The sequence below is a fragment of the Zingiber officinale genome, chromosome 6B, assembly GCF_018446385.1.
Source record: "Zingiber officinale cultivar Zhangliang chromosome 6B, Zo_v1.1, whole genome shotgun sequence".
Classification (NCBI taxonomy): Eukaryota; Viridiplantae; Streptophyta; class Magnoliopsida; order Zingiberales; family Zingiberaceae; genus Zingiber; species Zingiber officinale.
This window is the reverse complement of record NC_055996.1, coordinates 123,265,451-123,292,980: the sequence shown is the minus strand read 5'-3', so window position 1 is coordinate 123,292,980 and position 27,530 is coordinate 123,265,451. Positions and strand designations below refer to the sequence as shown.

The window sequence follows — 27,530 nt, the reverse complement described above, 5'->3', positions numbered from 1 at the left end:
TTCTTGAAAATCACATCTCATGATACAATTCTAGCTTAAAAATTTGCATGCGCAGACAACCAACAAAAAGTCATTTAATGAAATAGAAAAATTGCTGATGAGCTTAAAAAAATATACTATTTACTATAAAATTATCCACACTTTTGGAATACCAACTCAGCTACTTCCATGTGGGACTAGAAAGAATTGCAGCAGAGTCCATGATAGTAGGAAGTTAGTTCAGCATTTGGAACTAGCAGCATTGATTATGAAATTAGCATCATCTAGTAATATATAGAAGGAAAAAAAAAATTGCTAGCCAGTAGCACCAAATAGAAACTCCTCCAAAATTTTTGATGCTTCAGATGCCTCATTTTGCAGAGCTTTGGACATTGAAGTTGTAGCAGAACTGCTGCTGGTTCCTCCACTAATCAAACTGTCACCAGCAATGCTTTTCTTAGGAAGAAAAATACTAGATCCATTTTGTTGTTTGACAAATGGTTTAGCAGTCGAGCAATCAGTATTTTTCCGTCCCTCTTTGGATGCCTTTGCTGGGTTTTCTTCATTGCGCATACTTTTCTCAGGAAGCAAACTGTTTGTAAGCTTACTGGTGATATTTGACAGTCCATTTCCAAGTGTAATAAAGCTGATTCCCTTCGGCATTTTCATAGGTTTCTTTGCCGAACCCAAATGGACTTCCAAATTCTTAGACGAGACATGGGTAGTGCTTGAAATAATAGTTTTTGCAGGAGCATTTACATTTGCATGGTTCTTGTTCAAACAATTTTGTATGCCCACATTCAAATTTTCTGCTGTTGATGGAGAAACTAACTTTTTCGCATCTGGCAAAGAGGAACCTTCAACATCCACAATCTAAAGAATGAATAATGAAGTTAATTTTGGCCGAAGAAGCTAAAGATGAAAACTTATGGAAAACAATAGAAAACACTATGCAAGAGAATACCTTATGAGAAAACTTGCATTTATCACCTCTATAACATGTGCCTTTTGACTGGAAGTTGTGGCATGGATACTTGGAGAGTTCATGATCAAATTGGCACTCGTCGCCTTTCAAACAAGAGTCGCAAGCGAAGTACTTGCATGGCTGCGAAACAACCAACTAGAAGTTATCAAGAATAAAAAGGATAAATCATGATAAGATTTAAGCTATGGAACAGCTATGTATGTTTATGACTTGCAAGTAAATAGGTACAAATCCATAAGATTACTTTGATATTAAGATTAACTGGTAGAAGAAAAATATTGCAAAACGAGAAGGATTAACAGAATGCAAGTGAGATGAGTCTAAAAAGCTGTAAACATATACATGGGGCACTTAATATCAAGTCACAAGCCAATCACTTAAAGAGAAATAATAAACTTCACAATATCAATGTCTTGAATTTTGAGGCAGAGTATTCTTCAACTAGTGAAGTCAATTAGCCATACCCGGGCCAGCACGACACCGGCTCACGCTGACCTGGTTTCTGTAATGCTGGCATGGGCACAACATAACAACAGACCATCCTCAACATGCTCCAGAGTGTTCCAAGTTCGCACCTAGCATGAGCCTTTAGCCTGGCCACATTGTGCCTAGGCCAAACTAGGCATGTCGGATAGATTTATATAAAAAAGGATAATATATTAAATTTTAAAATTTCTAAAAAACCTAAAGAATGAAATTTTATAATTAAAATTTTGATATTTGCATGATTACATCTTATGTTTAGTTCAACACTCTCAAATTTGGTGCCCCTATGGATTGTCACGGATGATACCTGCATGGATGATTACTCCAATAGTTATTGGGGGTCAATTCCTAGTGGATGCAAAATGTCTTGTTGGATGTTTGACTTCCCTCATGCAAAAGACTGCCGTGCTAAGGCAAAATGCCTCCATGATTTATCTGCCTGGGGTCAGTCGCCTGTTGAGTATTATTACCTTCTGCTCCAACAGTCTCAAATTTGGTACCACATCAAAATGCCGTGATTTACCTATCTGTATCTAGCTTGGGGGTCGGCCATCTAAGGTGAGTGTTATCACCTTTTGCTCCAACAGTCTCAAATTTGGTACCACATCAATATGTCATAGATAATTATTGGAATGAAAAATATACATATTGAGTCCACACCATCTTTTGTCCTTCTAGGGTTGCTTGCTTACCTTCCTTTAGAAGCATCAAGATCCACATAGTTCTATACTATTACTAACCATATCATTTAGACCTATGAGTTGACAAGTAAATCATCTTATTGCTAGCTTGGTCAAATGGCTCCTAGTGTGTACCTACTTTGCTCCAGCTGACTTCATCTTTATCAAACTTAAATGTCATGTAGCCCTCATCTCGTAGGCGGTCCTCAACTTGTAACTGATCCTTCAAACAAATGCACATCTCCAGGCTCTCTTAATTCAAGTGGCTCCTCTCATCCACAAAGCGATTACTTAAATACTAAAACAAGCCTCTACTTAATGAAAATAAGGAAACACATTGACATAAAAAATACAAAGACTGAAGAAATAAGTCAACAACTGTCCAATTTGACAAAAAAGCTTCACAACTACTCCACCTTACCACTCGACCTATACCTTCGCTTCACAACTACTCCACCTTACCACTCGACGAATGCCTCCGCTTCACAGCTACTCCACTTTCCCACTCAACCAATTAAGGAAACACAATGACAAAAAAGGCAATGATTGAAGAAATAATCTAACAAATATTTGATTCGGTTAAAAAGGTGTCTTCGCTTGACAACTACTCCACCTTCCCATTTGAAGGAGTCAAGTTCTCTTCGGCGGTCAAGAATTTAATTCTATTAAAAGTTGTTTAAGTCATTAATTTTTATAATTTATTAGAACTTAAAAAAAATGGAGAAGTCAATTAAGTTTTATTAGAAAAAATAGAATTTTATTTAAAAACTTTGTTATTTTATAAACAATGGGGCGTTTTATCAAACTATAAAAAAGGAATTAGGATGCCATATAATGGTAAACTCTTTGACTTAATAGAGTTTCCAATTTCCTTTTCCCTATGGCTTTCTATGTGAGAATTGGTAACTTTCCTTTGGGTGAGGATTCCATCTTTATTTGTCCATTGTGTTGCATCACTTCTGCTACTATATAAACTAGAACTAGTACATTATGAGCCATGTGTCACAACCTACCAAATTTCAAGCTCAAGAGATGTTCTTGATCCATGGCTTTGGTCCATGGTCTTTCTTTTATGTTTTTCCTTTAGAGATTATTATAGACATTTCTAGAATTTTCTAATCATGAAAATATTTAGGTATTTTGTAGGATGAAATATTTAGATACTTTGTAGGAGCTTTCTATACATGTAACATACATTGTGGGATCAACCCAATCTTAACCATATATTAAGGAGGATACATAAAAAGAGCTTCCTTCTCTTCACTAGTAATCATCCTCAAGAATAGTAATCTCACTTTAGTTACTAATGTTTCAAGCTCTCTCAATCTCTTTTGGCTTCTCTTGTGGGGGTTTCAAACAAGTTAAGCCAACTTAGCAACTTTGCAAAGATGAGTTGTCTGTGTCGCAGGGGTAAGTGGTGCTAAAACCAAGCCCGTGATAGTTGATATTGGAGCCAAAGTTCCTACCATCCAACATTTAAGTATTGTTCTTAAGAGAAATGACATCCAATGTTGAGACCTTATGAAATCAATATTGTGCAATGGAGAAGCAGCACACACAAGGCATATGTGGCAAGGCTAAGGCAGCGGAGGTGGATGCTATTGATGCACGAGTTGGTACCCTGGAACAAGCTATCTCCAAGATGCAGTCCACCATAAAGGATATCAGTGCTGACAACTTCGAGATGAAGTCCATTAATGGGATTATTGAGGATCTCACCAACTATATAGATGTGTAGAGATGGAGTGTAGAGACAGTACGGTGAATTAGGTGTTGCCACCGAGAAAAATCATTCTTGATATTAAATGCTTAGCATGTGGAGCTGTAAGCTATCACTTAGGAGCATGTCAAACGCATTTGCAGAGTAGAAGTTGCAGGATTAACTGCCAGAAATGGGACCACACACACATAATGAGTCATAGGCACTTGTGGGATTAGCTCAAGGTGTTCAAATGTCAGCAACATCAACACTATCTTAATGCCAATAATAGTCATCTATAAGGGCGCTCATGATGCCAAGGAGGCTGAGAGTCTCTTGTACAACCTTGAAAGGTGGTTGATTTGATGTAGTGAGATCCCAAGGAGACTACAATGCCAAGGAGATTGACTTATACAACCTCTCTTGTATCATTAGATTTTATGTAGCAAGAGAGACGGTTGATTCCACAAGAAGATTTGCGAGAATATAGTTACTTATTTTTCACACTTAAGCCTTTTCGTCATTATTAACAATGTCAAAACACATGACACTTACATTGAATACCTAATAAGGCGTGCATCTCTAAGGTATCTTGGGGATCATCGCCATTGCTTACCTCTTCTTTGTCACGAGCAAGAGTTGTAGTCAAAGTTAGTCGTAGATAGGTTTATGGGTGGATTAAGAAGGAAAGGTTGTGAGACTTATCTCCAACAATGCTAAAGAATTGCTCCAAGACCCATCGTACAATTCAGGATCGAGTTGGTATTCACCCACCTACAATGACTCCATGTTCTACTTACCACCCCAAAACTTGGTGCGCCAATGTCGGTCATTATATTTTACAAAAATACACTACAACAATAACAACAACAACAACCAAGCTTTATCCCACTAGGTGGGATCCGCTACAATAATACATTATAAAGATTAATTAAAGAATTGATAAGATTAATTAAAGAATTGATAAGAATTTGCTTGATAAATAGAAAAGAAAATGTGAAATGACAAATTTAAAAACAATGTGTACTTTGTGAGAAGAGGCGAGGACAAATTGATGAGACCATGAATATTGGTGCTAAGATTGGTGATGTCACAAAAATTACGTATACATACTACGAATTGTATGTATATAAAAAATACATTATATATTATGGTAATTAACAAGAATATAGAGAATTAATAAATAAAAAGAGATTAATGGGGACATTAGAGAATGAAAAGGCAGGCAAAATTGAAAAGGATGTCCCTTATTTTTGTTATCATCAAAAGGGCAACCCAATTCGAAAACATATTAAAACAAAACTCCATCCTATTTTTCATACTGAAAATACACTTGTTCCAATATTGTTGTAGCAACTTTGGCTAACACTGGCTACAACATGTGGCAGCTTTGTTCAAAACTGCTACATCGTACCAAAATTGCCTGTAGCAGTTTTGGCTAAAAGAGCTACACATGTAGAAATTTTAATCAAAATTGCTATAGCAGTATTGAAGCGAATTTGACTAAGTTGGAGCAATTTTGACCAATGCTTTACTTGTATAAATTTATCCGAGTAAGAGCAATTTTGCTTTGTGTTGTAGCAATAGTATTGGAACGAGGGCATTTTCAAATGAAAAATGTGGTGGTGTACTCATTTGATATTTTTTCAAAATAGGGCACCCTTATAACAATAACAAAAATAAGGGGCACCCTTTTGCTTTTTGTCTAAAATGAAATTGTTTGAGAGAATTAAGCATACGAGAGCTTCAGAATGTCTGTGATGAATAAAAAGGATTAGAGTATTTTGATCATTTTAAGGGTGTTTGACCAAAACACCCTTTAAAATTAATATTTATATCTGTTGATGAGAATTTTGGTAAAAAAAAAACTACCAACTAAATTAAATTGGAGATGTGGTTGTCAAGCTAACTCGTTTGGGATGTGGCATGCATGACCACATCCACACTGGGTCCATGTCAGAATAAGGGGTAAGTCAGGCCCAATATGGCCCAACCCATTATGGTTTAAGCGTTTTGTGTCAAGCCGAGCCATGGGCAGACCAGCCCATTTGATACCTCTAACTCAATGCTTTACCAATAGACCCATGCCCTCCTCTTTCAAGATGGCAATGAGCATCTCAACATAAACCTGATGATGTGAATCCTACCTAAATCTCATTATATACTCTCTAATACTTATTCCTCATTTAAAGCTTAATCGATTAGAAAAATGCATACCCCAGACTCTAAAATACCTACCAATTTAAGTATTCACATAGTAGACTTGATGGCCTATGGTATGTATGTATTCACATGTACCTGCAATTTAAGTACCCTACTTGTACATAGGAGTTAAGTGGCCAAAAATTAACCCCTACTTGCATATATATATAGGCACCTAAGCCCAACACAAACGAGTTGAGAGCCAAGTATCCAATTATCAGGTACTCAATCACGAAGACCCATGAGATTGTCAATTGAGGCACATGGTTTACCTTGCATTATAAGATGAAAGCAGGAAAAGGAAATGGCATTTTATCCATATGGACATGCAAAATTATCCATCATATGTCAAGTAACATCTAGTTTATGGACCAAGTCACAATTGAGGCACATGGTTTATCTTGCATTAGAAGATGAAAGACTAAAAGGAAATGACACTTATCCATATAGACATGCAGAACTATCCATCATATGTCAACTAACATGAAGTTTACAAACCAAGTGAAAAAAAAAACACAAAGCGATGTTCTTCATGTAACCATAAATAGTAAACTATCACCAATAACAAAGGGATTTAAAAAAAATCCAAAACTTGGAGAAAGAATATATATTTTAGGTGAGAACTCTACCTGTGACTTTGTGTGAGGTGTGGCATCGTGGGAAAATTTGCACAAATCTCCCTGCACGGAAAAAAATCTTCTGTAAGATTTCTGTACGACAGCTAAAAAGGAATTGGATTAACTCTGGTATAATAATCATTATAGACAATAAAAAGGGCAGCCCGATGCACGAAACTCTCGCCATGCGGGCTCCTGGGGAAGGATCCATTGTACACAGCCTTACCCTGCTTTTTTTTGCAAGAGCCTGCTTCCAGGATTTGAATCCGTGACCTTTTGGCCACAAAGCAACAACTTTACCGTTGTGCAAAGCTCCCCTTCATTATAGACAATAATAGACAATAAAAATAACAAATTTAACCACCGAGACCATGGATAACATTTTGTGATAAGACTTTCATTTCTTCAATCATCTTTCAAGAAAACAAATAATACAAAATGCATGATATTCCACTGTTTAAAATTTGAGAAAGTTTTGACCATGTTTTCATTTGCTCAAACTTTAGCTAACAACCTGAAGACCATGTCAGCTTGTCTCATGGCAACCTGCCACAGCAAAATCACATACAACATAGGATCAAGACATCAGGAAATGAATGCACAATGAAAATGATATCCTGGATAAATTTTCTTAAGATGTGAGCTCTCTCAAATCACCTTGAAGATCACAAGAATCAAGTAATAACACGGCTAAATTAGGGTAGTAGTTAATATTTTGGCATTTGTGCACTTCATGTGGTGCCAACGATGATTTATTTCAACCATATTTATCTTTTCCTAAAAAACTAGTAGTAGTTAAGATTCTATAGATCATCATAATGTGACGCCAGCAACAACTTATCATCATCAACCCATGTTTGTCCTAGTTATTCGGGTTGACTATAGGAATCTTATCTCTCCAATGAACTTTTTGCAATTCAAGGTTATATCACTCTAATAATATACAAATTAAAAATATATTTTTTCCGTACTAAGTAATATTTTTTTGGTCTTCCTCTACCCTCTATACTTTTTAATCTAATAGATCCAATGTTTCTAAAGGTAAAATCTATTGAATATCTTTGAACATGAACTCATTGTCTCAACTTCATTTCTCTAATTTAACAGTCCATTGGAGCTACACCTAATTCCTCCTAAATATTAATTTTTTAAATTTTATCCTTTCTAGTGTCAGCTCATCCACCTTAGCATTATCAATTATATTACATTAATTTTTTATATCTTGTTTTATAACAGCCCAACACTCAAATCTATGAAGTCTGAGAAGGTGTATGAAAGTGTAGTAAACTTTTCCCTTAAGCGTGAGGCCTACAAGTCATGCTACTAACACAAGAACCAAGACACCAGAAGCTCCTTGATATCTTCATCAATAGTTTCTCCATATTAAATAATAGATTCAAACTATCTAACAATTTTCACATGAAGTTCATATACACCCATCCATAGTTGCAAATTTTGTATCGTGCCGGATGAAACAAATGAAATTTGTCGTTCCGCCCACTGCCCGACACCAATACCAGCACCACGGGCCGCCACGATCCCGCATGGTTATAGGGGCACCGCGATCCCGCGGCAACCTCCACGGACTCAAGGGGCACCGCGATACTACATTTTCCCCCCTTTTTAAAAAAAATATTTTATTTTTTAATTTTTTAATATTAAGGTTAAAAAAATAATTTAAAATTAATATATTTTATATTTAAAAAATATTGAAATCATATCGACATGGTACGATACAATACTGAAACTGTATTGTTCCTATCATAAATCAAAACTTCGATACGGCTTGAAATTTTAAACCATAGTATAAATATTAACCAAACATAATATAATGACAAGATGGAAATGTCATCTTATTGAAATAAATGATTTGGAGAACCAAAGGAGATAAGTAGCAATGCATTCATTATGTGCTAAAATCTCATACCAAGTACCATATACGTCAATGAGAGTAAACAATATAAATTAAGAGATTGATGCACAATATAAAAAACAAATAAGTAAAACATTGAACCATACACATCAGTAAAAAAACACAAATCAAAACTGTAGAAATGGATAAACTAACCTGCTGACATCTGCCTATCATATAAAAGTTGCAGAGTTTTACTGCTTTTGGCTTTACTACTGGCGGAAGCTTCAATCTCTTAACTCCTTGTTCCCTCTCTTTCTCTGCTCTTTTCCTTCTCCTAGATTTCTGCAGAGAAATAAGCAAACAAAAAAAAGGGATTCAGTTTGATGGCTATCTACTAAATGCAAGGGCATTTTAATAAAATGCTGATGGCTTAAGTGCTTCGGTGTATATATGAACAGTGCAGCCACCTTTTTCTGTGCTTTTCTTTCCTCGGTTAAAGCACCTCTTTTTCTCTTTGGTCCAACTTTACCAGCCTGTAAAAACACGGAGACATAGACCAAACAAAATCAGGCAACAATGAAGAAAGAAGGCTGCTAAACTAAAAAAATTGAGTTTGAAGGTTCAGTCTGCTATCAGCCAATTGCATCCTGCAATAATTCTCATTATTTTGAGTTGTAATTGTATACAAGGGTTGTTTCAGCAACCAAACAACCCAAAGTCCAAATGAATAGCAGTGCTTATCATACAAATCATAAAGTTCCAAAGACAGAATGTAACCAATGGATGGAAACGTAATCATTTAACTATTAGAAAAATGTAGAAAGATAAGTTTATTGATAATGAGTACGAATATAAACTTTTGGACAATAATTTTATAAGGTCAACACCACCTTCAAAGTGAAAAGAATAAATTGACTTGATTATAAAAGAAGTATATCAACATTACTCACATTCTGACAAATTGTTTTCTCCTCGTCCAATGTAAGAGTAGGCAATGCAACTTCATGCTTCTTGGCATCCATCAAAGGTACATTGTGACAACTTTTTAGTTCAACATTTAAATGTATATCATCCAAATTAAGATCATCAGTAATGTTATCTTCATCAACACCTGCATAATGGTTATCCATCTTCAGGTTAGAAGCACTCAAGATAGTGTTCTCGCCGGAAGAATCAGTTCCACAGGGCTTAGTGAGACAATCAAGACCTTCTTTATTAAGAATGTCACTCCAATCAGAAATTATATCTGTTTTCTGACCCTCATGAAGATTATTCTGATGCGTCACCAAGGACCCAAATTCATCTGAATTCCAAAAATCACCAGCAATTTGCCCTTCTTCAACTTCTTCGCTGTCTGAATCTAGTAAGGAATCTAAAAGGCTCTTATGATATTGTTCCTTAACTAAACATTCAATAGAAGAATCCAAGAGTGTTTCTTGATGTTTTTCAACTGGTTCATTTGTAGAGTTTGAATATGGCAATGAATCTAAAATGTTCTTATGTAATTGTTCCTGAACTGAGGTGTTCATGGAAGAATCCAAGAGTGTTTCCTGATGTTTGTCAACTGATTCATTTGTGGAGTTAGACATATCCTCCTGGGGTTGAACCACCAGAAGCTTATCACTAGACAAATATGTAATGGAATCTTTAACAGACTCTGCGTGTCCATTCACTTTTCCCCCAAGCAATTCAGTGGAATTAGTAAAAGTTTTCAACTCAAAACTTTCTGTTCTTGTTCTATTAACTCCTTTAGCTTCTAGTATATCTTTGTTCCTTTCTTCTGATTTGCCAATTGTCTCAACACTCTGAATATCGGAATCAAGGCAAGGTGGATTGTCAGACTGGGCATCAGCAACTTTCCTGTGCAATCCTCCAGCTAAGCCAAGTATGCTACCGTGCACTCCTAGTAGTTCAAAGAAATTCAAAGAAACCAAAACAATTATTAAATGGAGACGTCAAGTAAAATATTCACTTAGTTGTATCGATGATCATACCTTTCTGAACTCGATCAACACCTAGACCACTGTCTGCTTGCTGATTACCTAGCTCCACCATTGTATCCGAAGCCTGACCTTCATCAACTCCAGATTGAAGCTTCAAACTTTCAGACATAAGGCCATTCACCGCCTCACAATTTCCCCACTTCTCATTCCCCAATTTCTCATCCAACCCAAGATTATGACTTGAAGCAACATGGAGGCTAGGGCTTATATTCCCACTGCAACCATGCCCAAGCTCCACAGGCAAAGCTCCACCATTGCTTTGATCAAAGGAGAAATCTTTTTCACAAAACAGGGGTCTTGGATTCTCTCGAGATTCTGGAGTGGAAATGAAAGATTCATCAAGGCAAAAGGAGAAGATCCTAACAAGAGTACGATAAGAGGCACTGTCGAGATGGGAACTCCGACGCGGGAGTGGAAGGTGGGGCAAGCAGCTCTTGGCCGGAGGGTTTAGGGTTTGGACAACATTTAGTTCCTCCATGGGTACAAACTCTGCTACACCGCCAAGCTCTCACTTTCATCCAAAGTACGCTAGAAATGTTGATAAGGTATACCTAGCAATCATGTCAATAGTCAAAACAATAATTATTTCAAAATCTAGATGCAAGAACAAGATAGTAACACATAAAGGTCATAAGAGGAGAACAATCAAAAGAAATCACAAGAAAGATATCTAAACCGAAGAGTAGTACTTTCTAGTTATACAACCTCTATTGTCATGATAGTATAAAAGTGGAATAAGGTAGCAAATATTAAACCACTAGATTCACTAAACAAACTATCACACCCCAAGGGTATACTTGTCCGTTCAATCGGACGGCACCCCCTAGTGATAATGTTCGATACCAAACCAATTAAAGCTAACACAAACACCAATGCGATAATCACTATGTTTTTAAAATGCTAATGTGTGTGTGTATACATGAACATGTGAACATACTAACTAAACAAGCTAAAACCAATACTCAAACATTCAATACCGAAAGAAAACTGTAAATACAAGCAGCGGAAATATAAACCAAACAACTTGAAAAGAAATCCAAACTCGAGTGGAACTGGTAGTCAGGACCTTTGAGCGACATAACACATCTTCTACCTTCTAACCTAAAAGTCAATGGAAAAAATAAGGATAGTGAATACAACGACTCAGCAGGTAGATAGAAAGATAGTGCATGAATTACAAAGTGTAAAGAGATCAAAAGGAAGCAGTCTCGGGTAATAATTTACTTACTACACAAGTAAGAGTAAAAGCAGCAAAATACCAACATAACCATCTACAATCCTGATTAGCGGGTATGACAAATAAACCGAGTATATATAAAACAAGCACATAACAAGGTCTAGTAGGCAAACAGGATAAGGTAGCTATCTAGCTCCTCGGCTACTGACTGCGGGCAACAACATGCTACCACGAATGGGTCTCGTGGACAGTCAGGGTGTGTACATAGCTATATAGCTTTTGACTGCGGGTAATTACATGCTACTACGAATGAGTCTCGTGGGCAAACAAGGGGTAGCTATCTAGCTACGATTGTAGGCAACAATATGCTACCACAGATGGGTTTCATGGGCGGTCCAAATGTGTACAAGTATAACATGTATATAAGTATAACAACAAGTAAAACAATAACAAACACATCAAGAGAACACTAGTCAACCAATCTCATTAAGAGAATACTAGTCATCTAATCATAATTATAGGGATCTTTAGCGAAAAATAATAAATATACGTAGCGGAAAAGTTGATCCCTCCATAGATCCAAGCGAATGCAGAATACATGTTTGATCTAGTAACAGCCTTTGTTGCGTGAACGGAACCATCCCGACAACAACTTTACTTTGAAAGATCTCAACACTATCAGAATAGTCGTACCTCTTCGGTATCCACACGAACTCATCCTTCGTTCGTCGCACAAACTCAACCTTCAGAGAAGAACAACCTTTGTTGTGTTAGCAACAACTACAAGGTGCTCATAAGAACATCAAGTGTCTCTTATGAAAATTTCACTAAAAAAGGATTTTGTATTCATTCAATGAATACCAAGGGTTTGTCTTTTGGTCATCTTCCATTAATGATGAATTAATGGGTTGGATTTTAGTATATTGGATTAAATTAATCCAATAACCCAATGGGTCTAGCCATTAATCCAATGAGTCTAATCCGAATTCATTTGAGTCTAATCCGGATTTATATGGATTAACCCACTAATCTTAAGGTCCATAGTATTTTAATCAAACTAAAATAAACCTATCTCGAGATCAACATGTTCTCTGTGTGACCAAATAGGTTCTCATAACGTTGCCAATGTCTCTAAAATAATATTTTAGATACATAAGCAATGAGTACATCTAGTAAGTAATACATCATTGCTACCAAGTAACGAGAATGTTAAGATCCGACCTAACCTTTCTGTGTCTATTATGTTGTATAACTTAGTCCTTCTATCCTCAATATCTAAATCGATCCATGAGGCATAGACTGTGTCATCATCTATCAATATTTATGTTTCTTGATCTCTAAATAGACTCACTTAACCAAATAAGCTCAATACTTCATATTGACTTATTTGAGCATGGTCATGCATTTTAGTAATCCTATTTAATCAAGGGGTCCATAGATATTACTTCCGTCATATAGAAGGGATAGATCACATCTACATCCCTCCGCATAACTTATTGCATACCAATAATCGACTTTATGCTTCACCTTATTACAAGTGACGTTTGTCAATATCAAAGTACACAACTCATTATGTAGGAACCGTAGTGACTTGTCTAAGGACTATTCATACTAATAGTCACTATAAAATGTTTATAACACTCATATAATGATCCATAAAACATTCTCATGGCAGGTCAATTCAGTACATATTCTCTAATATATAGTCATGTGTCAACTTGATATCTTATATCCATGACTTGTGAAATTACGTCATCAATTGACCTACATACTAGTCTCAACGCATTAATATTGCCCTTGTATATGAATACTTGCCTAGGAATAGTTTAAGAGTAATGTTCCATATATATCTACAGTCTCTCACTATCAATTCAACCAATTGACATGTTATAAACTAGAACCTACTATCCTAGGACATTATTATACTTATTTATCTGGCATTGATCTAAAGTAAATATAATAACCATAAACTTTGTCTTTTATTAATGAAATATGATACAACAGTCCCTTTATCGATCATCTCATAATTGACTCGTAGGGTTAATACTAACAATAATATCTTAATTAACTCTATAGTATCATCATAAATACAATAAAACAATGGGGTCGAAATCAAGTAGTCCAAGATATCAATCCAAAGAATATAGCCAAGTAGAATACTCTACTACTTTGCTATGGTATGATATGTATCACATATAGGCACGAGCCAAAGTATATAATATACTACGATATAAACACACGAGCATAAGTATATAACTACACTATGGTCTGGTAATATCCTACATATATAACCAACCCAAGGACTGCATAGATATCAAAATAGAATAAAATAAGATAAAGCAACAGAGGTCAATTGCAAGAACAATATAGAGTGGATATAAGGTAAGCAAGTAACTGTTGTCTAATCAATATATAATAATAAACAATCATCCACTAAGATCAAATAAATTATAGAGGTCAAGGAAGAACTACCCAGCTCTATTGTAGATCGTTTTAACCATCTTCAGGTCAAATAATCTGCCTCTAGCTAGTATCTACAAATACAAGATACGAAGATAAATCCAAGGGTCTATAAATCAACTAATCAATCTATTGATTAATTAATCAATCTATTAATTAGTCACTATATTAATTAATCAACTTATTAATTAATTCATTGTTGTTCCAATTATTAATTCATTTAACTCTTAATTAATATCCAAATAATTATCTAGTTGATAATCTGAATTAAGCTCCACTAGCTATCCCAATTGATAATTTTAATTTATGGTATAGTAATAAATTAATTATCTATTTAATCGATTATCCTATTGATCAAACAACTTTCAAATCGATTATTATTTTACTTAGTTATCACTTACCCAATTATCATTCAACAACCCATTAAATCAATTACGTTTAAATTGATCAACTAATCCAAGTACAAGGAAAACCTAATCAGCTAAGCCTATTATTAATTAAATAAATTAATTCGTTACCAGATATACATTAAACAACAATAAACCTGTTCTATTAATCCCCTAATCAGTAATCATGGGGGTCAATTAATCCATGTATTAGTCCATTTCCGACTATTATTAATCAAATGTTAAATCAACCGAAATTAACCTTAAACAAACTCTTAGAGGTGACTCACGGCGGCAGGCGGCTGGTGTGGCACGCAGTCGGCGACAGGAGATCGGAGTCGGAGGTGGGCCGCAAAAGCGACGGTGCGCGAAGCCGTAAGCAGCAGATGGTTGCATGCCACCTACACGATCAAGGATCCCGATCAGTGTGATCACTGGCTGCAAGGGACATGAAGTCGTGTCCAGCGATGGTGGCGCCCGTGATGGCAAGGACAGCGGTCGTTCAGGACGGTAGCGCAGATTAGGGAGGAAAACGACTGATACAGACAGCCGTGTCACGCGCCCCAACCACTGGCAAGAGGCGACGTCGATCGCTGACTTGTGGGATGGCAGTATCTAGGGAGGAGAGGGAGAGAGAGTTGGTCGGAGGCGAGTGGCGGCTGCGGCGACGGCGCCGCGAGGCTCGTGAGAAGGTCTCTACGCATGTTTTCGGACTTAGGTTTTTACTAACAGATGTTAATAAATTCAATAACTCCCAGACTCCAAACGGCTTTATCACACAGGATATTCAGGTTGTTACTCAGGTACTCACAATTTTAGCCCAAGTTATAACAAATTTGTATAAATTTTTCCTACAAATGGGACACGCAACTAAAGGATGTTGGGCTCCGACTGCCCGCTGCGAGCGCTTCCCAATTTATCCTGGTGGCCTGTGAAAAACTTCCGTGGGGCTAGGTCGGTCACCCCAGGCTCGACGTTACCCAGTCTGATTAATCATTTTTTTATCACACGGGACAGAGTGTCATGCCCAGTGAAGGGTATAAAGTCGGTAAATTTAAGTTGAGTCCGTTGAGTTAATTCGTTTCATTAAATAATTTAAGTAGCTTGGATTAAAATTTTATTAATCCAAGCCCGTCACGAGCTGACCTACCAGGCCCATGACCCGCATGGGTTGGTCTGCGATGAGTTTGGTTTGGCCTGCGGATCGAGAAACATATGTAAATTAAATTTTATGTCAATTTATAAAAATAGTACTTTTTATTCAACATAAGTACTTGTTCATATTCATTTATATTTAAAATACATGTTTATAGATATATTTGGTTGATGAAATTTTTCCTGATTAAAACATTGAAGATATGAAATATTTTTTTTATTAAATTTTGATAAGGCCGCGGGTTGACCTGCCAAATCCCCAACCCGCCTTGGATTGGGTTGGAAATTTTCCAACCCGTCAAGTTGACCGATCGGCCCGCCTCGCCCCGCCAAATGGTTGGCCTGACATTGGCCGACCCGCGCCCGTCACGGATTGGCCCGTCTGACAGCTCGTGTACTTTCTCAATTTATGTTGATGGTTGATAAAAAAAAATTCTATAAAATCAGACTGATCATCTCATGTTCGACTTGACCCTATTAAAATCAAATCTCTTGTCTCGGAACATGAATGTTTTTATTCCAAAATGATACACTCTTCTCCACACAAAACAAAGTTCTCTCCCCTCACTTTTAGCCGCACACTTTTCACATGGACAAACTCCCTTTAAGGAAAAGAAGTGTAGTGCGGTTTGTAGGTGTGGCAAGCAACTGCAGAGCAGTTGCAATTGTCATTACCCTCCCACTACTAACAACTTCCACTCGTCCAAGTTAGGTCACATAAACCATATACGAATCCAGTCACAAAAACTAAATAAGAATCATATTACAAAGGTCATATTAGAACACTCAATCGATACTTAAGAAAAAATGATTCGTTCGACCATTATAAGAAAATATGTATTCAACAACACTCAAAATAAAATCGTTTATCTTTTACTTTTTTTTACAATAATTTTAACAAAAATCATTATTTTTGAGTTTTTTTTTTAAATCAAAGACAAATGTCACGTAAAATCGTTATCCTTGAGCAATTTTTTTGAGGCTACGATAATAATTTTTAAAAACTATCATATATTTATATTTATTGGGACCACAATAATATTTTTTTAAAATTATTATTTATTTATGTTTTTACAGGGCTATGACAACAGTTTTAAAATTTATTATGTGTGTGATTTTTTTAAAAATTTTCTCCCGCGATTTTTTTTCCTTCGCTGTTTTTTCTGTTTCGTAGGTTTTTTCCCGTCGTGTTTTTCTTTCCCTCTCCCGAAATGTTTAGGTCAAAACCCTAAGAGTGCGTTTGGTTGGGGGTTATTCTTAATAACCTTAGTTATCCATCCTAGGTTATCAACAAAAACCCTGTTTGATTTAGGTAATTGATGATTTCCGAGTAATGTTTCATGCCCGATACATCAGCAAAAGGAGCATGCAATCAGGAATCGGAAAACCTCGGAAAATTGAGGTTTTCTTGATTCCGGGGTTAATGAATTATTTTTACTCAAAATACACTCAGATAAGAGAAGAATATGACAAAAAAGGAAAACATAAAGAAAAAAATTAAAAATATAAAAAAAAAATTAAAAAATATATAAAAAATCATTAAAAAATCATAAAAAATAATAAAAAAATAAAAAAATTGTAAAAAACTTTAAAAAATAGAAAAGCATTAAAAAATAGGAAAAAATAGGAAAAAAATTAAAAATAGAAAAAAAAAAGTAAAAAAAATAATAAAAAATAGAAAAAATATAAAAAACATAAAAAATTAAAAATCAAAAAATTTAAAAATAAAAAAAAACTTAAAAAAACAAAAAATAAACAAAATAAAAAAATATATATAAATAAAGAAAAACGTGAAAAAGTAAAAAAAAACGTAAAATTAAGTATAGTTAGTTTTGTAACTGAGGGTAATATAATAAAATATTAAAATCTTTAAATAAATAAATTTTTATTATATTATTTAAATTGAACTAAACAATATTTGATTATATTTTATTTCCCATAATCTTGATTATATGATTATCATCAAATAACTTATATATATATATATATATATATAGATAATAATTTAACCAAACGCACCCTAAACGCCTTCCCTTCCCGAACCCGACCCTCTCCGCCTACGTCCCTTACGCCTCTGCCACCAGTCACTCGACGTTCTTCTCCTCTCACTGACTGTCTCCCCTTTCTCCTTCAAATCCCTCGTTTCGCCGCATAACCAGTTCCGCTTTTGGTGCAAGATAGGTTTAAGACTATGCACCGAATCCCCTTTCTCTTACCGAGATGATGAAGAAGTTGTTCAAGAAGAGAGCCAGAGAGTATCACTCAAACGAGGAGGATGACGTAGCCAAAGAATTCCCAGAGGATCCTTCTAGCGATGACGAAAAAGACAAAGACTTAGGTGTGGGAGATTCGGATGCAGCGGCTCTAAAGGCGATGAGGAGGATGAGGAGGGAGTGAAGCATGGGATTACCAGGCTCCTCGAGGGTTGCAAGGCTTTTAAGGTCGCTTTTGCAAAGATTTTGAAGAGGAACCTCCCTCATGATCGCCTTGTAAGCATTATAATTAGAGGTGTTTGATTCTTAACGAGATTAATAGATTTTTTCCATTAAATCCTTTATCTTTGGTCATCTTAGGGCCTAATATTGTCAATGCACAAAAAGCTTATCGCGGAGAAGCTTGCAGAAGAGAATTTTGAACAGAAGATGAAGGGGGAGATGAAAAAGCAAAGACATTCACTCAGTATTATTATTACCCTTCATTTTGTTTTCTATCCTTTATGTTGACTTCACTAGGATCCGTATAAATATAGTGTGTATTTATTTTCATTTTCATTTCTAATATATACTTTAGTCTGACAAGAAGGGTCACACAAAGCCTGACAATTTCTTAGATGCAAAGGAGAAGTTTCTTATCAGTGTTGCAACTAAAGGAGTTAATCTTCGTGCTTCGAAAGGATGGCAATTAAAAACTTCACAATTTTTATTATTCCAAATGGTAGTTATCCACTGTTTTATAGTTTTTATCAGTGTTGCAATTTAAGGAAGTAATCTAAGTACTTCAAAAGACAACACTTAAAACTTACACAAATTGTGCTATTTCAAATGGTAGTTACAAGCTGTTTTTCTTTCGTTTACATCTAACTAAATAATATTCTTTTTGCATGTGTGTTGATGTCTTAGATTCTCAGTTGTGAAGCTATTTAATGCAGTAAGAAAACAAGCATTCCCCTTTTGAGTTGTAAATTATCTTGCATATGGTGGTTTTGCTATTTTTTCCGAGATAAGTAAGGCATAGAATTCACAAAGTGGCTTTAATCCTTCAAGTTCCAAAGATGCAAAAGGTAATGAATGGTGAATCCATACTTTGACATTCTTTGATACTGTATCCAATTATGAAAATTATCTCTCTATTTCTAAGAACATTAGTGTCTTAGTGATTTTATGATCTAGTTCACAAATTGAACTGTGCACTCATATGCTAAACATAGCCAAAAAATATTCACTCATATTACTGACTTAAAAATGTAAATTCATTTTTCACAACATTTTTCAGAACTCCAGAAGTCAACACCACAAATATGCTATTACTCTTAATCACACGACTCGTTCGGGTGTAGTCACCTTATAAATGCAACGTGCATGCTGCTACTCTTCATTTTCCGTTTACTTAGATGTTTTAATGTTTTTTTAGGTTTCTACTATGATTTATTCTTCTATTTACAATCTAGTCATTATAGTTCACATTCCTAGTTTCTTAATACCATCATGCAACCTTAGTTTAATTTGATGCCTAATGTTTCTCATATTGCTGACAAATGATTTCAGTATAATTATTATCACAAGACTTTTAAATCTCTTGCCTTCTCTTGCAAAGCTCTAGTATGATAGCTCTAAATTGACATTGAGATTCTCTATAATTATATTGGGAGTTTCATAGATAAACTGTTGAGGTTTTTATCAATGGCTTTCTTGTTAGATTGAAAGCACTAGAGGGAGGTAAATAGTACTCGTGACTTTTCACATTTTTCGTAAAAACTCGATCAAAATAATGCAACAGAATAAAGATAGCAGTAAACGAAAATAAACGCTAATATTTTCTTTTACTTGATTCGGAGTATGTGACGACTCCTACTCTAAGGAACACGATCGATAATCACTTTCGTTGGACAATTCACTATTAATTCGCAAATTATAAATACAAAGATAAGTACAATAAGATTATAATTTAAGTGCTATAAACAAAAATTATACCGACGACTTAAGGATTTGGAGAGTCGTGTTTTTGGTCGTCGGAGTTGCGTTGCAGAGTTGTAGAATCATCTTTGAAGCAGCGCACAAGAGAGTGATCATCAAAATTGAGTTGTGTTATGTCCTCTGCTCGAACATGCTTTTATAAGTTGTTAAAAGCACCTCTTTGTATCCAAGGTGCCTCCAGCTGTGATTTTTATCCCTTGCGCTTTGGTTGCGATAAGATGCGTAAACTACGTTGTTTATCCCTCTGAAGAAGCCTTCCAAGAGCTCTAAGACACCTCCAATGCTCCAGGGCGCTTTCCATGCACTCCAGGGTGCCTCCCCATGGCAAAAACCTTATCCCCAAGGTTTATCTACGCGAGGGCGCCTCCGACCCTATCCAGGGTGCCTTCCATTGGATCCAAGACGTCTCCGAGAAGCTCTGAGGTGCCTCGAGTAGGGGTGAGCAAAAATTTGATTAAACCGAAAAAATCGACTGAACCGATCAAATTTAAAAATTTGGTTCAGTCTATTTGGAAATTCGGTTTTTTTCTTTTAAAAAATCAGTTATATCGGTTTGGTTTTAGAAATCACTATTCGGTTTAATCGAACAAACTAAAATAATATAAATCAGAATTTAAAAATTCAACCCTATATAAAATATTAGAAATCCTAAATCCCGAATCTATTCCACCGCCGCACTTCAGAGTCCATCCACACTTTTTTTCTCCTTTCTCTACATCCCTCAACTACGCATCCCCTCCACGCTACTCGATCACTTCCGTCCCGTCGTTCTCTCCTCCGGCGTCGGTGAGCCTTGATCCCTTCTCGTGATCTCCTACTGTCGCTCTCTCACAGTCAGGCCTTCAAGGCCTCAACCCTCCTCAGTCCTCACGTCGCTCTCTTACAGTCGGGCCCTCAAGGCCTCAACCCTCCTCACGTTACTCTCGCCTCTCTCACAATCAAGGTCTTGCCTCTCGCCATGAACCTTGAATCTCCACGTTGAGCGATAGTAACTAGTAAATGCTTTCTGTTGCTACTTTTGTTCTTGTATTTTGTTGTTTGTTTGTTCTTGGGTTAGAGGCATAGCTTCTGTTCAAAAGAGAGGAGATAAGCATGACACTTAAGACTGTCAATGTGTTGCTTTTGGCCAAGCATAGCTTCTGTTCAGATTCGGATTCACAACTCACAAGAGTGATTTACTAGAGTCCATTTCTCCCGAGCCCTATCTTCCTCATCCTCACACCACAGTAGCAGGGACCACCAACTAGTGTCGGTAAATAGTGATTCTATCTTCTCAATATTTTATAGTAATCTTTGCATTGATCAACATTGTTTAGATATCCTGATAAGTATCATCATGATTTTAGTTTCATATTTGTCTTTTGATTTTAGTCAATTATATTTTGAATAGTCTTATCAATTATCACACCTTGCAATATTTTGAACAGCGTTCTGTAATCAGTATTTATCTAATGTCAATGCAAAGAGATTTAGCAAATATGGATATTGATAATAGTTGTTCGGTACCACAATCTAATACCGGTCCTTCAGTGGAAACAAAAACTGCTGTAAATTATAAAGGAAAGATAACCAAGAGGAAAACAATGAAACCAAGAAGTGCAGTTTGGGATCATTTTGTAAAGTTTACTAATGCTGAATCAGAGATAAAAGCTAAATGCAAATATTGTGATAAAGTTTTTTTTGTGATCCATACAAGAATGAAACTACAAGTTTGAGATCTCATATCACCTCATGTAAAAAACACCCTCATGTTGTTGAAACAACTCAAGCACAGTTAAGTTTACAAGCAAGTTCAAGAAAGGGTGAGGTGTCTATGACTTCTTGGAAATTTGATCAAGATGCATCTAGAAAAACATTAGCTAGAATGATTATAATGGATAACTCCCTTTCAAATTTGTAGAAAGAGAAGGATTTAAAGCATTTATGGCCATGGTATGTTCGAAATTCCGAATTCCTTCAAGATGGACGGTTGCACGTGATTGTATTGAATTATATACAGTTGATAGGGAAAAATTGAAAAATTTATTGTAAGATTCAGCACAAAGAGTTTGTTTAACCACTGATTCATGGACATCTATTCAAAAAACTGACTATATGTGCTTAACAGCTCATTTTATTGATACAAATTGGAATTTGCAGAAAAGAATTCTCAATTTTTGTCCGATTATAAGTCATAAAGGTGACACTATTAGTCTAGCCATTGAAAATTGCTTGAGGGGCTAGGGAATTAATAGAATTTTTACTATTACAGTTGATAATGCAAGTTCAAATAATGTTGCTATCAATAGTTTCAAAAAACAAAAAAAAAAGATAATTAATTGGGATTCTACTATTTTAAAGGGAGAATATGTTCATATGAGATATGTAGCTTATATAATCAATTTGTTTGTTGTTGATGGCTTAAAAGACATAAATCAATTTGTGATGAGGGTGAGGAATACGATTAAATATGTTAAACAATCTCCCACTACATTAAGCAAGTTTACAGAATGTGCAGAGATTGAAAAAATTGAAAGCAAGAACTCATTATGTTTAGATGTCAGTCGCTACGGTCTAAAGGTGAGTAATCTACCAATCTCCCTCATAAAGGTACGGGATATAAAAAAATGCGAGCTACCAGTATCTATCAGCATATCAGCAAATAAGGCATAAATGGAAATCGTATCGCGGAAAACGGATTCGTCGGCCCGCTGCGTATCCTCTCTGGTAATCGCGTGTATCCGTCCAGTCTCTGGCGGAGGTGGGGGTGGTAGCGCTACCAGCGGCGGTTGCATCTGAGCAGGAGCCGGCCACTAAGGTGGTGCTGGATATGGGGCCAGAGGTGGAAGAGAGGACTACGACTGATAGTGTACAGGTAGCTGGGACTGCGTCTGGTACTGAACCAGCGGCTGGGGGTGCAGATACTGGGCTAGGGGCTGAGGTTGTAGCTGATACTGGGGTCCCACGACAGCACTCTATGGTACTATGAGGGCACTGGGGTGCTCCTGTCCATACATGTCATAAGCAGCAGCTGCAGGGGGAGCTATCCTCTGCTGGCGATGCGAAGATTAGGCTCTCCGCCCTCCTCGATGAGTCCCGGACTCACTAAGCTGAACTCCATGACCAGAAACTTCGAAAGCAATATGCTGAGCCTTCATCAAACAATCTCGGCTCAGGTGGCAGTTTGCAATAATAGCAAACTGAATGCCCCAAGGAGCAAGCTGAGGTGATGTGGTCTCTGGACCCACATCTGGTGCAGCGAATGTCGCTGGCGGGTTGTTTTTGGGTCAGCTGAGGAGGCCGGAAACGTCCTGATGAAGACCGCCTCGACTTCTGAGGCTGACCAGATGCCCCAAAAGTTGCTTGACCTCTCCGACTACGATCACTCTGTTGTTGTGTAGCCTGTGGCTGCTGGATCTGTCCAAATGTCTGTTCCGTCTGTTTCTTTTTCTTATCCAGGTACGCTATCTGGTGAGCTGACTCTATCATCAGGACTCTGTCCAGAACCTCTATGTAAGATGAGTTCCCAAAATCGGCAAGCTTTACTTACAGATGTTCATCCAGTCCCTAGATAAACTGAAGCATGCGGGATCTATCCTCAGCAACTAATTCTCAACAAAATCTGGCCAACCGATTAAACTCCGCATTGTACGCTGTCACCGAGCGGTTGTTCTGTCGCAGACTCAGAAAATCCTGACGGTGAGTCATATGATATACCCGTGGGAAGTAACGGCTCTCAAAAGTCTCTCTGAATCTCGCCCAGGTGATGTTCTGCTCGCCTATGATGGAACGCTGCGAAACCCATCAGGTGTCGACCTCATCCCGTAAATGGAAAGCAGCCAGCTTTGCTTTCTCCCACTCGGAGCAAGCCATGTAGAAGAAGGTCCGCTCCATGGTCTCTATCCAAAACTGGGCCACACTCGGATCAATCTCTCCTCGGAAAAGTGTGAATCGACTCTTCATCAACTCTGTCAATGCTGGGATCCGGGCTCGTGTCGCGACAATATCAATCAGGTGGGTAGGGATCGACGCGGGAATTGGCGGAATCCCTGGAGCTGGTGCTACAGGTGGTACCGCTGGATATACCACGGGAGGTACTCCGGGTGATGCTGCATAAACTGGGACATATACCACTAGTGGTACTACAGAGTCGATATGGGTGGTCGCGGCTAGAGGTACGGTAGGTGGTGGTACCGGAAATGGAGCAACCGATACCGCTGGTGCGGGTGCTAGGTACACTGTAGGCACTGGGGGCACGGGTGCCGCTAGTGCCGGGTACACAGTAGGTCCAGGTGGCGGTGGTGCCGGGTACGCCACAGGCTCTGCTGGTGGAGGTATCGAGTTTGCCACGGGTGGTACAGTGTGTACGGTATGGGTGGGTACCTCCAACGAAGCCATCGGAGTCTGAGAGCCCGACGCACCCGCAGTATCTTGAGTCTGTCCCTGACCGACAGGCTCAAACCCAATAGGGATCTCTGGCGAGTCTGTTGCCAGAGATTCCAAAGTCCTCTTACGTGGTCGTCCAGCACCACGACTCGCAGCTACTCGTGTAGATCTCCTCATATCTGTTAAGTTATAACTCAGATATTACTACAAGTAACAAAAATTTTAAAATTACCTTCTTACCTATTTGCTGTCAGGAGATGTTCCGGCGCTGTCCAATCCCCATTTTATAACCTCGAAATTCCATACGAGAAAATCGACGGAAACCCGTACAAATCCGAAAAATAAATACCCAAGTTAACTAGCAAACTTAGGCTAACTCTCAAATCCAGAACACGAAAAGCAGGTATCACAACCCGCTCTGATACCAAATAAATTGGTATCAGAGTATTTCGAAAATCCAACACATAAAACTTGACTCGCCACAATAAAAATACAAAAAACCAAGCATCAGAAAATTAGCTCTGATACCAAATAAATTGTCACGCCCCGGGAGTAGTCCCTGCCAGAAGAAATTTCGACAACATCTCCCCTGTATGGGTGACAATCTGAAACTTCCTACAACATACTCATCCTCGGCCAACACGGCCGGAATGATATATATATGATAACATACCACGCAGTTTAATAGTAAAACTAAACTAATGTAACGATAAGGAAAACCATCTCAAAAATCCTACTCAACTACACCCATAAAATTCAAAACTTATATCCTACTCAACTACACCCACAAAACACAAATCACAACGACGCAAATAAAATCAACTCCCCTCTTCTGCCGTCCAGGCATACATGTAGCAAAACATATCCAAATAAATATAAAAAGAAAATTCATCGACAAATAAAAGACCATACAGTAATCCATAGAACAAAACTAGTACAAGTCTAAAACGTAGTCTATATATTATCATAAGAAAAACCAAATGACCAAATAAATATCCTCGTGATCTGCAGGGAGGACTAGCGACTGGAGATCTCCGGACAGCCTCAACCTGAAATAGTAATATCAACGGGGTGAGTCAACTCCTTAGCGGGTAACTACTGACATGCATAGTAAGAAAATAACCAATAGCAATAATTATGCGTATAGTCTCCTGATATAGGAATGATAAATGCAAACTGAAATATATAGGAGAAAAACTGTACTAACCAGGACCTGGTGTATGGATAATAGACCGAGAGGTATAGAAATCCTGTATGCATGTCAAACATATTCATCCACCAAATATGCAGCATATAAGTGCAGCAAACACAAGCAATCAATGCATCAATGCGTATGATGTCAATGATATGTCCTGGTCACCCCTACTGCCAGTCAGTCGTCTCACACACAATGGTGAGACCGATTGGATAGGGCTGTGACAACCGTACACTCTGTCATCACTGCTACCGAGTGGACGGGATGCTGTCGAAGTACACCTATCCTCCTTACCCTAAATCATAAGTAGGGGAGCTCAATGCTCTCATCTCCCTGAGCCAATCCAGAGGAGGGATCCCTGCCGGCTACCACGCTACGTCACACTACCCATGAGCGGATCGACGGAGTCAAATAGAGCAAAACTGTCTGTCGGCTACCACGCTGCGTCACCAGACCAGCGGAGCCTAACAAAGCAGAACTGTCTGCCGGCTACCACACTGAGTCACCGGACCAGCGGAGCCTAACCGTGAATGGTGGTGTGTGCAGATTTATATAACTGGCGATGTGCTCAACAATAATGGAGCCGACTATCACACAACATGCAATCATGCGAGATGGTGCATGACACTAAGCATGGAAATATCCTGATCCTGTCCATCTCTACATAATGTATACCATAGGATAAATAGATCCAATCAATGGTCTAAGTACACAGGGCAGATATGGTATAAAAACCTAGGTCCTGAACATAATAAGGCATGGTTATGTCACTACCCCTATAAGCATATATAATCAGGTGGGTACTAACATGAAATGCAAAACAGGTAAGCAAAAATAAGCATGTAACAGGTATTCGGTAGTGACAAACCAATATAGATATAAAACATAATCATTACTACTTGTTAAAAATTACTATGCATATCAAATGACATCAAAATGGATAAGTCAAGGTACCCGTCTCCAATAGAAAGGTCCAATCTGGTCCAAATCTGACGTCAAGATTCTCGTCTCGCATCAAAGTCCTGTGTCACCAATATATATACATTTTTTATTTAGCTACAACTCAAATGAATAGCTAAATAAAATCCTTATGAACAATTTAGGGAAAAACTCTAAACCATAAACCTCAACCTACCTAAATTAAATCCAACGGTTAATTAGGGTTAGTTACCTAATCCCCAATCAACACATTAAATTAATAATCCAAACCTAAATCAATTATACTAATTATGAAGTCCATCTCATAGATTCATTATCTAAATTCAACTAATTAGGAATCCTTACAATAATATACCAAAATCTACATCTACATCACTGTCGTAGTTAAAAGGATCATTACCTGACCTTCTTCTCCGGCGATGACAGCAAGCAACAGTGGCTGGAGCTGGTGAAGCTGCTGTCCACCAAACCATATACACTAAATTAGCAATCCCACACCCAACCAGGTACCCAAATCAACCATTCCACATCCACTTACCTAAATCAGTAGTCAGGGCTGGTGATTTCCTCGAACTCGGCCGCAAGGAGCGTGAGGGAAGCTTAGCTCCGTGAGTGTGAGCAAAGACAGGGGGTGAGGTCAGTAGCAGATCCACACCGAAGAGGAAAAGGTTCCGCAAATCTGCTGAAGGGGAGGCGATGGACCTCCCTGAGGGAACCGTCGCCGCTCTGCTCAGATCAGCAAGCAAGGTGAAAAGTTTGCCCTAATTTCCTTCGGCGACTCCTCCCTTCTGGTGACGGCCGCCCCCGGCAGCGGTTGTTTCCGCAGTGATCGAGTGGAAGGCAGTGTGTACGCGAGACTAGGGCACGGGAGACTGCGGCTAGGGCACAGCAAGAACGGCAACGCCACTGCTCCGGCGAGGGGAAACGCAGCGCAGATGTCGATCGGCGCAAGGAGGAGATGGCGCGATGCTGATCGGCGCGATTTGGGGATCTCCGCGGCAAGGAAAGATGGGGCGAGGAAAACAGTGGAGATCGGGAGAGGAGAGAGCGACGCGAGGAAAGGGATCGCTTGGGTTTTGTCCGCTCGGGGAGAAGAAGGTCGCGTGCGGCGCCGGTTAGGAGCGGCACGGGTTCGGCGGGGGAGAAGAAAAATA

The 27,530-nt window shown here is 37.8% G+C and overlaps 1 protein-coding gene across 6 annotated transcripts; it reads right to left on the bottom strand.

Annotated features, from left to right (window-relative positions):
* Nucleotides 1-27,530, bottom strand: LOC121989325 (zinc finger CCCH domain-containing protein 7-like). 6 transcript variants are annotated; one of them, XM_042543305.1, is made up of 11 exons: nt 26,915-27,530; nt 26,777-26,830; nt 26,392-26,459; nt 10,498-11,057; nt 9,711-10,406; nt 9,454-9,614; nt 8,971-9,036; nt 8,717-8,845; nt 6,661-6,711; nt 944-1,084; nt 1-852 (listed from the first exon to the last, which is right to left on the bottom strand). In XM_042543305.1, exons 4-11 carry the CDS (start codon nt 10,982-10,984, stop codon nt 295-297), a joined length of 2,289 nt encoding a protein of 762 aa, XP_042399239.1. In that variant the 5' UTR covers nt 10,985-11,057; nt 26,392-26,459; nt 26,777-26,830; nt 26,915-27,530; the 3' UTR covers nt 1-294. The 6 variants fall into 6 exon arrangements, with proteins under 6 accessions (XP_042399239.1, XP_042399234.1, XP_042399233.1 ...); XM_042543300.1 differs by having other exon boundaries at nt 9,454-10,406; nt 26,777-26,833; nt 26,915-27,529; XM_042543299.1 differs by having other exon boundaries at nt 9,454-10,406; nt 26,915-27,529.